Source organism: Diceros bicornis, chromosome 4 (genome assembly GCF_020826845.1).
Source record: "Diceros bicornis minor isolate mBicDic1 chromosome 4, mDicBic1.mat.cur, whole genome shotgun sequence".
NCBI lineage: Eukaryota > Metazoa > Chordata > Mammalia > Perissodactyla > Rhinocerotidae > Diceros > Diceros bicornis.
In genome coordinates this window covers 77,499,728-77,512,307 of record NC_080743.1, presented here as the reverse complement: position 1 = coordinate 77,512,307, position 12,580 = coordinate 77,499,728, and the positions used below count along the sequence as shown (strand labels likewise).

Genomic DNA, 12,580 nt, shown 5'->3' with positions numbered 1-12,580 from the left:
TTCAAAAATCAGTCAATTTAATTCATCACATTAATAGAATAAAGGGAGAAATTATATAAGTATTTCAGTATATGGAAAAAAATGATAAAACACAACATTCATGATAAAAAAGAAAACACTCTTAGCAAGCTGGGACTAGAAGGGGATAGCTTTAATCTGATTAATGGTATCTACAAAAAAAATCTACAGCAAGTATTGTACTTAATGGTGAACTATTGATATTTCTTCCTGAAAGATCAGTAATGAAAGACAAGAGTGCTCATTATCACCACTTCTATACACCATTGTACTAGAGGTCCTAATCAGGCAATATGACAAGAAAAAGAAATCAAAAGTGTAAATATAGAAAAGGTAAAAACAAAATTGTCATTATTTGCATTAATTCATCTTCCTACCTGCAAACTGAGATTATAAAATTGCTTGGTGGATGTAGACATTCAATCCTTACATGTAAATGGCTGTTTTATGGCTCTTTAGGGCACCTAAAGAAACTTCTTAGAGAAGGAAAGAGGTTTGGAAAAGCTACTTCACAAAACTGACTTGTTTTTTTAATCGTCTCCCCTTCAAACTCACTTTAAGTAGAGATCATGGCTTGAGACAGGGAGTTTGGTCTTTTGCAACCGAGGAGAAAAGATATAGCAGGGTGAGGAGATGTGAGCTTAGCCTTGTAGGGTGAACACTGAGAACATTTTTCCATGGAAATATGTTTGCCTAATGGCTAAATTCTGTAGTCTTTCATGTACAGGGCAGGTGAAGTAGTCTGTCGAAGCAGCCTTAGGATCTTGTGTATCCTGTGTAACTTTTCCCCATAGGAATCTGCATTCTTAGTTAAAATGGGGAGAGGAGAAAGAAGAGACAATAAAACTCTTGGAATTTATTTCTAATTTGAGAGTTGCTTATAATTCAAAGGATAGAAGTTACCCTTTGAAGAGATGGGAAGACAAACCTATTTAAATAGGCCTGGGACTCCTCCTTGTTTGAAATTTTATCTCCTTGTCTCTACTCCTCTGGTTATATCAATATTGATGTTAAAAGAGTCTTTAGAATCTCTGTCAAGAATTCATCTTTTTAATACTTGGTAACAACAATTACCTTTTACTTTTATATGACGGTCTTTAATCAAAATTGTGTGATATCTTGAAACTGACTTTTAATAGATTCTTTTCATATCACACTCCTCGTCTCTCCTCTCTTCTTTTTCCTGTTCACTAATACTTAAATCTGGGTATTAAAATACCCCCAGTTTGATATTTAAATATTTAGATAACACGAGAAAGGGATCTGATTATAATGTGATCCATAAATAATGTTCCTTCTGATTTTTTTTCAAATTGTTGCAAATGACCATGCTACATAATTTTAAAAAGCCTTTGAAGGAGTCTGAGCATAGTCTTCTGGTCATTTGGAATCCTTTGTATTATTTGAGTGGTCTGGACACTGTGTTTTACTGATAAACTATAGAAGTTATTGAGTGTTTTTATGATGGTATGCATCATTATAATTTTCAAATCCTTACTAAGTAACTGTAATACACACTGTTGCCTAAACTTGAAATAGCAATGTAGGCTCCTCTGGAGAATGGCAAGTGGTAGATACTGGCCAAAGATAGAAAATCATCTTAGACCTTTCAGAAATAACAAGATAGCTTCTCAAAAGAGACGTTGGCTCAGACTCATGTCTACTGTCATGCCATCCAAAACTCCAGTAAAATAACACTAAAGAGGTTTTTTTTAAGGTGTAAACCCACAAGGATGGGGAGAACAGTAGGAAAGACAATAGCAGCAAAACTTGGGATGTTGGAAAACGGATGGAGCAGTAAAAAACAGAAGCCTAGGCTGGCTGTGGAGAAAACCAAGGGCCAACCTTATTTATACCACAGAACCTCCAAAAGGCTGAAAAATTGGCAGCATCAGTATCTGTGGAAATGAGGTTGAAAGGGTCGCTACACTTGGGAAGATTGGTTGAAATCTGTTTAAAGAGAACTCAGATCCCCAGAACCCCGACTCTGCATCCCACAGCTGGGTGATTATTCTTTCCTTACCCTGGTGAATACAGTATTCCCGCCCTATCTGCAAGGAAAACATTCCAAGACTCCTAGTGGATGCCTGAAATGCAGATAGTTCCCAACCCTATATATACCATGTTTTTTCCTATACATACATATTTCAGGTGCAATAGCAAAACTAACATGAATTTCTTGTTCCTTCTTCACAATTTCATAGATAGAAGATTCCTTCTTACTGTAGATCTTAACAACCTCAGCATATGATTTTTTTTCTTTCCTTATTAATCAAGAACTTTCCCTTTTTCACTTAAAGGAAGATCTTTACAGCTTCTCTTTGGCATATCTGAATTGCCAGCATCACTACTCTTGCACTTTGGGGCCACTATTGAGTAAAATAAGGGTTACTTGACGATAAACACTGCGATACCATGACAGTCAATCTGAAACCAAGAGGGCTACTAAGTGACTAATGGAAGGGTAGTGTATACAGTGTGGATACTCGGGACAAGGGGGTGATTCATGTCTGGGGCAGGACGGAGTGGGACAGTATGAGATTTTATCACACTACTCAGAACTGTGCACAATTTAAGACTTATGAATTGTTTATTTCTGGAATTTTCCATTTAATATTTTTGGACCGCAGTTGGCCATGGGTAGAAACCACAGAAAATGAAACCACAGATAAGGGGGACTACTGTACTAGAGGTTTACTGTGGAGAGGGAAATAGAGGCTCTCTGCACTCATGAACCCCAGGCACAGTTGAGGCAGAGGACGGTCCCATAATGAAAATAACCTGGTCAAGTGATGTAAGTGTGCCGAGTGCTGAGACTCCCATCCCTGGTGTCTCACTCTGCTACCAGAAAGCTAGCAATCAGGCCTTCACTCTTTAGGCAGGAAATCAGAGGATCTTTCTCTGGGGGAATGAAGAGTTCAAGACCAACTTAAATGGCCCAGCCAGATGATCCTCAGTGAAGCTCACAGTCAACAAACTCCACTCACAAGCTGAGAGCTTTCAATCAGCTGTTTAGTCCCACATCTGTAAATGTGAGCAAACAACAAAGAGTTACCAGATAACTGGTGATCCAGTCGGCCTCTCCTGTGAAGGATGGAGACAAAAACAAAGAGGAAAAGGTGACTTGGAGGAATGGAGACTGTACAGGGAAAGTACAGCTTCCAAAAATCCTAATAGTACATGGGAGTTCATTAACTCTTTTCTCTATTTTTGTGAATATTTTAAAATTTCCATTATAGTTTTCATATAGGTAAGATTCTCATGGAAGATATTGCAACAATAATAGCACACTATAAAAAAGAACACTCAGAGAGCTCTTAGAAATTAAAAATATGATAAAAGAAGTAAAAACTCAGTAAAAAGTTTAGAAATTAGTTAAGAAATCTCCTAGAAAGGAGAACAAAAAGACAAAGATGGAAAAAAATGAATTCCCACCCTGCATCCTATATCTAGTCAAATTATCAACCAGGTCTGAGGACAGATAAAAGACATTGGCAGCAATGCAAGATTTCAAGTACACTTTCTCAAGAAATTGCTGGAGGATGTGCTCCATCAAAATGTGGAGTAAATACAGAAGGAGGACGGGCCGGCCCTGTGGCTTAGCGGTTAAGTGTGCACGCTGAACCCCGGGTGCGCACCGACGCACTGCTTCTCCGGCCATGCTGAGGCCGCGTCCCACATACAGCAACTAGAAGGATGTGCAACTATGACATACAACTATCTACTGGGGCTTGAAATTGAAAGAACGTCTGATGTATCGAATGCCCTGAGAGAAGATCTAGACTACAGGTTGATCTGGCCCACTGCCTGGTTTTTAAATAAAATTTTATTTGAACACAACTACACTCTTTTATTTATACATTGTCTATAGCTGCTTTTGCACTATGAAGCAGAGTTGAATCGTTACAACAGAGACCATATAACCTGCCAAGTCTAAATATTTTCTATCTGGCCCTTTAGGAAAAAGTTTGCAGACCCAATTTAGAGAATTGATTCTAAACAATTGGCCAAGAGCTTCTGGTTGAATTAGTTATGTGTACATAGAAAACAGTATAATTGCTCAATTCAGAGAGAACAGAAATTAGACAGGAAAGGGAAAGTAGCCATGAGTCACTACTCGCAGCTTACCTTTGAATATATGTACATGATTATAATCACGTAAATGTCTAATATTGTGCTAATTATTAAAATTACCATACAACTGCTTTGGGAAGACGGGAAGGGTGTGCATGTGTGATGTGTGGTGGGAATAGGAGGAGGAAGGAGCTTAATCCTTCCACAGTGGGAAGTCAGTAGATAAGCCCTAAACATGAAGAAGAAACATGGCAATAAATATCAAGATAATTGGCTGAAAGAGGTAAAAATCGATTCCTCTGGGGAGGGAGAAACAAAGGGCTGAGGGACAGGGACTGCTGATTTTCATACAAACAAACCTTTTGCAGTCTTTTAAAACTGTGTACCTTTATACCTTTGATAAGAAAAAAGATTAAAGAAAACCCCCCACGAAATAGGAAAACAAAAAAGAAAAGAAACTCTTTTTCGAGGTCAGCAAATACTTAGTACTTACTCATGCTGTCCCTTCTGTTCTCACTTCCAATGGATATATATCACTAACCATCCCAGTCTGTCTCCTACTGAGTCAGGACATGGTCACAGCATCTTCAGAATCCTGTTCCAACAACCACTCCCAATCAGTAAGAGTTGGCCCTGCTCATGAAACCAATATCTCTGATATAATTAGTGAAAAAGCACCAATTTAGGCAGATTCTATCTGGTTCACAAACATTCGCACCAAAAGAACATTGCTAAGATGCATTGTTTGGCCTAGCATTTGACTACTGTGCATGTGTCCTAATGTAGCTGCAAGGTAAAACTTCATCTGTTCTAAATATCCTTCCTACTTAAACGCACAAACATGGTAAGGTATAGTTATTTCTCAATAATTATTCGTAGATGTAGGATCATCTGATAGTATGTTTTTAGTGTCTAGCACTGGACCTAACGTATAATATGCCAGTAAATGTCTGAATGAATAAATAAATGAACTCTGTTGTATAATCAACAACAACAATTTTTAAAAAACCAAGATAACTTGAGAAGCTGAAGAAACCAACCTTTGCTAAAGCGAAAAGGGATTCATTCCCTAGCTTTCTTCAGCTTTTCAGTCACCAAAGCTAAACTGTGGTTCTGAGTGATTTTAACTTCTGAGTTAAAGTGGTTTTTGACCTTTTTTCTAACTCTTAATAGGATTTTTCCAGTTAAAGATGTACCCCTGGAGACTGCTGACCTTACCGATTGGCTCTATCAACGTTTTATTGAAAAAGAAGACCTCTTGTCGCATTTTTATGAAACAGGTACACAGTGTCCTATTACGTACATTCCTGAAGTTACTGATAGTTCTAAAGATCTGCTTTAGGGGAGATAACCATCTTTTGATTCTTCAGATACCCTAAAGGAATCAAAGTATTTCCATATTTAAGAATATCAGCCTAGAATTTTCATAAAGAAAAATTTATGTTAAATTCATTCAGGCTCTTACTTCATCAGCCGGTGTTGGAAAGATCAAATGATGAGTAAAATGTTGTACAAATGGATTCAATTCAGGAGAGTACACAGTGTATGGAAGACTGCAATCATGCATATACAGGTGTATGGGCTGTTTTATGAAACAGCAAATCACATTTATGTTTTGGCATTGTGCATACTTGATTGTTGAAATAATACCATCATCTTGCAGTCATTTGAGATCATTTTTAACTGCATTTTTACATGCCTGTTCTTTTCTTTACACGTATGGATAAAGTTCACTTTTTAAGGTTCATGGATACAACATTATACTTTTCTCCTTGGGAGAAAAAAGTCTATTTACCCGAACGTCTCTTTTCTATACTTGATATTCTCTACATTCTATGAAAACTATGATGCAGTGAAAAAGACATAGGATGGGAGATGGAGAGAGAATGAAGAAAGGGAGTTAGGAAAGAACACCAGGCACTACCAAAGAGCTTTCACAAATAGCTGTGTTGTAGGCCTATTTTCTAGAGCCTGCAATACAAAAAAAAAAGGTGAAGAGAAAGTTGTCCCAGGTCTGAGGTTGGCCATGGGGTTTTAGATTAACGGAAGGCCCTATTTTCTTCCCACTTAGATTGTTTTGGTTCAGAATTCAAGTGGATGTTAAATCAGACTGTCAGAGGCCAGATGCTGAGCAAAGGCTGATACCGTTAACTACCCTTAATGCTTTTGTTTTTGTGTTTAGGATTGTTTCACTTTGCCCTCAACAGGATTCCTTCCTCATCTTAACTTTCTGACTCTGGGGCTCTGGAGTAGTGCATATTAATGACAGGAGTTGGACACTGCAGATGTCTTTAGAATGCCTAGTAAGACTGACTGAACAAAATGCCCCTCTCTGCTGTGTGCATTCCTTGGTCTTACTCGCAAATTTTCTTTAAAGATAAGACAGGATGGATGTATAAGAAGGCATGAGGCGATTAAGAGTCCAACAAGATCTCTCTTCTTTTTCAATCTCAGTCTCTTACTTTATGATATTTGTCCTAAATTGTAGCGACAATAATGGAAGCCTCTTTTTAAGAAAGCTTTTTGCATAATAGACCTTGAAATTTGAAAGTGCTCGCTGTAAATTGCTTGTAAGAAGCAAATCCTCTCATGAATCAGCTTACCCTATGGGATTATCAGCAAGGACAGAGACTATTTGAAATGCCGAACAGTGTTATCAAGATGACCTTAGGTACTATTGCTCTGAAGTGGTCTAGCTTTCCTTTCCAGAAAAGAATTTGAAGACATTTGTTTACTTTGTGTTTCTCCTTTTTATTATGAAGATATATTTCATAAAGCATATTGCTTTTTGAAAATAATGTCAGTGATTTACAACCACTTTTTTTGTGGCAAAAATATTTAACTTGTAAATGGAGGAATTAGCATAAGTTATGCTGTTTTGAAATTATTTAATATCAATTTCACACATCCGGTGTCCTGGCCACTATGGAAATCTCTAGGGATACAGTGGGAAACAAGGCAGCCGGAGTGCCTGCTCTCATGCAGCTCATATTCCAGTGGGAGACGGACAGTAGACAAGTCTGTAGAAAAAAGAAAGATAGGTTGGGATCATTACAAATTGTGGAAAGCACCAAGAAGGAAATATTTCAACACAGAGAGGGGAATGACTGACTGGGAGGGGGAGACGGTGGTATCCATACAGTTGACAGGATGCAGTTGAACCTGCTGTTCACTGAGATGGAGGAGAAGCATTCCAGGCAGAGAGAAGAAGGGCAGAGGCTTAGAGGCAGAAAAGGGCTCAGCCGTTTGAAAATTGTGTTTCAAATGAAATCTTTCTTCAAGAGCAATGGGAAGTCAGAGAAAATGCTTTAAAAAACAAAAAACAGAAACTCTAGTTAAACTAATATTCAGCTTTTGTTCCAGGAGACCTACCACCACAGTAAAACAAGTTAATATTTCTATCTTGTCTTTTAGGGTCTTTTCCACCTCTCAAGGGCCATAAGGAAATTGTTTCCAGAGAGATGACCCTCAGCAACATGTGGATATTTCTCATACAGTCTTTTGCATTTTTATCAGGCTATATGTGGTACAACATCATTCAGTATTTTTACCATTGCCTGTTTTAGGAATTGACTTGGACTTGTCAAGGTCACCATAGGAGTTCAGACTTTCATAAGTGTGCATTATTTTAGACGTGCAAATCAGAATATAAAAAAAAGCAAAGGAAATTCAATGGATGGATTAATATTTATCCCCTTTGGGATATTTTAAAACTCTACTAAAATGAGGATCAGGATCAGTAGTATAATGACCTGCTAATATATTTTAAGGACTTTTCATGTTTTAAAAAGATCCGCTCTACCACGCATTTATGCAAACATCACATTTGGAGAAGAGGAAATCATAAATTCATCCTAGAAGACTCTCTGAGAGAAATTCTGTTGCCACCAGGTATCCTTGATAATCTAGCTCAAGCTCAGAAAGTTGTCTTCGTTCCTCTTAGCTAGTAGTCTCTATTAGGGCAGGGCTGACGAGCGCCCTCATTTCCACCGACTCCTGCTGTGTTACTAGTAACCTTGAGGGCAGCTGGTTGGCACCTTCAGAAGGACTGTTTCCCCGAGGCTTGCAGTGACACTCCAGTCCTCAACAGCTAGGTGAGGTTCAGTGTCAGGCATGCTCTTGGGGGAAGGCAGTGTCCACCGGACGCATCTCAGTACTAGAATGTGTTCTTTAAAAAGGCTAGCTCAGTCCCACACCGTGTTTACATGCGCGAGTGCTTTCCCTTGCGGGAGGGGTCACTTGATTTTTCTTTTGGTATAGAAAACATATCATAGACTGATAATTGTCTTTTACAAAATGCACTTTTATCAGATGTGTATATTACAAAGGATTAGTAATATAGCCTGAAAACAAATGTAAGTGTGATCAGTGAGTGGGATTCTCGAGAGGCTGTCCTGTCTCTGCGTGTGTGTCTGCACTGATGCTGTCCAGCCCCACCCCGCACTGGGCGCCACACCGACCTGAGGCCTCCATCTGGAGCTCAGAGGCTTGTTTTTTTTCCATTTTGGCATATTAGCACCAAATGTATTTGGGGATGGTTGAAACAAATTAATGTAAAACATTTAAATGATCAATTTAAGGCAAAACAGGCTTAGGAAAATAAGAGCCAGAGCCAGAGCCGGACACTGACTTAAAACGGTGACAGGTTCCCACAGGGCACCCCCGGAACCTGTGTTCCAGTATCACATAAAGGAGCTGCCCGTGTGAAGGTGGCGTAACCAGGAGATAGACCAGCAAGAAAAGGCTTCCCAGTCTCTTCCAGTTGCTTCTGAAGAGGATAAAGTCAAGTTTCTATTTCTAGAAAACATTTTTTGTTTTTGTTTTTGTCACCACGTTCCTGTGGTTTACCTCATAGGAGAACCAAACTCTTCTCAAAATGCTGGCACTGCCTCAGTCCGTCACCTGCACTCTTGAGGCTGAGACAGAGTATGTTTTTGTTTGAGATTGGAAGACTATTAAGATCCTGGTAAGTCAGTGGTAGTTTTCTGTGATATGAGCATTGTCGATTCCCCTGTTGCCGCTAATCATACAAATGCAAATGACGGTTTTGAGAAGTAGGCCAGAAAATAAAAATAAAGGCTAATGTTTTCATTTTTAAATAAACCAAAAAAACTAAAAAGATGTGAGTTTTCTCCCAGTTATGTGGGAAAGGTAAAGCAACACCAAATAAAAGCCCACAGCAGCTTCATCTTTAGGCTAGCTCAGTGCTATGTGGAAAAGAATGATGCGTTAGCTGAAATACCTCATTGCAAGTTATAGAGTGCAGGTTAAAGGCAGAGGACACTGTTAATGTGTTTGGTTTTGTAATGGTTGTTATAAGGTGCAATTTTTTCTGAAACCTAAGCATTTCGTTATGTATTTTATGGTGACAGTGAGTCGGTGAAACCGATCTCAGTTTAGAGGTATGGATGATGATAGGAGGCCAAATAGAAGCTTAAAGATGCTTCTGTTTGAGGCCCAGCAGACACTGCTGGATTACAGGATGAATTGAAATTGTTCATTTGAGAGATTATTCAGCCATCTGGGGGATAAGTTGTTCACTGTCAGGTATGGTGTGCACAGTCCTAGCTAACAGACCTTTTCCTCATTGCTGAAGCAAGCCAGAGGTAGAGTGGCCAGTTCTCCTATCAAAAAGAAGAGAAATGTATACATGCATACATAAATGTAGTTTAGGGCCGCTTTCACCATCACTGTGCTCCAAAGGAACATATGTTGTTTAATATACCATACACGTGAGACAAACTATTCTGTAAGATGCTTTACTTTTCAAGCGCAGAGGCATTTCAACAGTCTCTAGAGTGACAAATACCAATAGATGTGAGTTAATTTTTGAAAATTGATCTGTGAGTTGTAAATAGATGTGTATTTGATCTGCCCTATCCCTCTTTGATTCTTTATCAACATGTTCTCTCTCTTCTGTTTGCAAAATACCTTTGTTTGAGAGCATTGACAGTGCTTTCTTTATCGGTAACTGGAGTTCTCCTGCCTGCACTAGGAAATGTCAAGAGAGAATCAGTGTTCTTATATGGCAATCAGGGAAGCAGCAATGTGCCACTGTACAGAACTGAATAAAAATTCCTAATTTGTACTTTCTTTGCAAAGTGAGATGAAAGGAGTTTTAAAGAATATTTTGTCAAGGGGAAAGAAAATAAAACTGTGCCAGTTTTATACCGGTAGCTTGTGGAATCTCAGCACTTCTTGGTCTCAGCTGATCTGCCTAGATTCCCACAGCAGAGAGGGTTGAGAGGTCCCTGCTTGACCCTGGTGTCAGCGAGTCACAGTGATGGAGCATCTGCTTGGCCATGGGTAGGTGCAGCGACTACAGAAGTGACCACCCCAGCAGTTCACTCTTAACTTCAGAAACTGTTATTGGTGTCAAAATATACAGATATTGTGGAGAAGCCTCTATGCCAATGGAAGGTAAAGAAAGAAAAATGACAGAATGGAAAATGATGTTTTGGGTGGGCAAACAAATTAGTTGACTCTAAATAGTAGATTTTTTAAAAAAAACTATAGCTGTAAGTTCAGAGCTGTCATATTATTAAGAGTTTTTAATATTACAACCAACCCTTAATTTTCTGCAGTAAAGGAACTAGAGATTACTGGATAATTAATCCAGTAATAAGTCATAGTAAGCCAAAAATCTAATTGTATTTAGGAATTTGAATTTTTATTCTCATCAAACGTTTTTTCTTCTTCTAGGGATGCTTACTAATTAAAAAAAATGATTTGAGTTGTTTATTAGTTTCTCTTGCCTATATATATTTATGACTGTGTTAACGAGTAGTGAAAAGCTTTGGAAAGACAGGCAGCTTCAGGAAGAGGAAACACAGAAGCCTAAATGATCCATGGGCTTATTTAAAAAGGAATAAACCATGAATAATCCAGAGTTGGTGGTATTGCAGTTGTTCTCAAGCCTTTTTGTGAAAAGAAAACGTTAAATCACCAAATGCAAACCTCAGAACGTCACTATAGTGTTGATACCGTTTGGACTGATGTTAAGAAGGCCTCTCCATTCTTTTCTCATGTCACTCACTTTGCGTGGATTTGTCTAGTAACGTTCTTTTGACAATCACTTCCCTAAAGACTCTTCGGAACTAGTGGGACCTGGTTATCATCATAGAAAGTAGTCTTTAATCATGGATAGTCTTATCAGATTCTTTTTCTATTTAAGAAAATTGTATTTGCACTGCTGAGTAGGAAGAGTTAGTTCTTTTCTTAATGACGTAGGACTTCACTCCAGAGTTACCATTACAAGCATGTCAGCTCTGGTCCATGAAGGATGGATGAAAATGGCTCATCTTATTTTTTGCCACGTAGTGCTGTGAACCTTACATCTGTTCACATGCAAGGCAAGGTCAGAAGCAGCACTGTGTGTGCTGGTTCGTTTTATGAGGGAGTAGATAGAGGCTAACATGTTTGGGACCAAAACTACCTAAAGTGGACATTTCTAGATCACAGTGGGGCCGAGTGTTCTCTGGAGCAGTAGCAGTGACTACTGGTTGGTGCTCTATTGTAATCATTTTGCATTGATCCCCAACAATTAGGAACTGGACCCTGGGAATAAGCTGAGGGTGCTGAACTGTTGGGGGAGGGTGACTCTAGCCATATGGAAGATAAAATATGGTTTTTTTCTGCAAAATTCCCATTTGAGGATTTTTACATTTAATATTTTTTTAAAACAGTTGAAAGAGCAAAAAAAATTTCTAAGTGTATTCTAGTTGCAAAGTATGCACACGTATTTTGAATGGCTTTATTTTTATTGTGTAAAACTGTTGAACACATGACTGTGATGCACAAATTCTTTACATGTAAGGAGTCTATGCATTTTACAGTAACTAGTGTCACGGTTGGGTAATGAACCAGTTATACGTGGAACTGCCATTGTCGTATTAAGTGCTTTCGTTTTCTTTACAGTTATTACAAAGTTGTATTTATTTTATGCAGATGGATTTTCGTTTTCCTGATGCCATAATGTTTATTCAGCTTGTTGGCCTGTCTTTCTTTCTCTGTGTATCTGCATGTTGTAATGTATGATGAGAATGAATGTAAAGGCTGTGGCAACTGTCATTAATTTTTGTAAAGGGCTGGTCACATGTGGATCTGGTTTATGAATGCATTTGGGATTATTTTAGTAACCAGATCACCTTTTCAGAAATCTAGATGTGAACACCAAAAGGAGCATTTTCTCGACAAAAATTAATAGCTGGTTCTATTTTTTTTTAACCTAGAAAAAAATAAAGTTGATTTTTTTCAAGTAAAGTGCTTTTAATTCTTAATAGTGGGGAGGGGTGTTTGTGTTTTACTGGAGATGTTTGGGCATTAACATCTGTGAGTGTGTACTTAGAGCACACCATGGCAGTTGGATGCTGAGGGCAAACTGAAAAACCAAATGAAAAAACATTTTGAATTTCCTTCTTTGGTTTTAACCACCCCCCCACCCATTCTTCCCATCCAGTGGTATACTGGTAATTGTTTAACAGTCTGC

General features: G+C 38.4%; 2 protein-coding genes across 4 annotated transcripts in view; both read left to right on the top strand.

Annotated features, from left to right (window-relative positions):
- Positions 1-12,580, top strand: part of LPGAT1 (lysophosphatidylglycerol acyltransferase 1) — a 321,343-nt gene that overhangs the window by 63,728 nt on the left and 245,035 nt on the right. For 2 of the 3 annotated variants that reach the window (XM_058539801.1, XM_058539800.1), the window contains 2 exons: positions 5,266-5,372; positions 7,507-12,354. In XM_058539801.1, the coding sequence (XP_058395784.1) occupies positions 5,266-5,372; positions 7,507-7,658 (259 nt within the window). In that variant the 3' untranslated portion in view covers positions 7,659-12,354. Of the gene's footprint in view, positions 1-5,265; positions 5,373-7,506; positions 12,355-12,580 lie in introns of those variants that run through there. The other variant, XR_009219851.1, reaches the window with a different exon arrangement.
- INTS7 (integrator complex subunit 7) overlaps positions 1-12,580 on the top strand; it is a 340,989-nt gene that overhangs the window by 237,170 nt on the left and 91,239 nt on the right. The gene's annotated exons all lie outside the window — the stretch shown is intronic.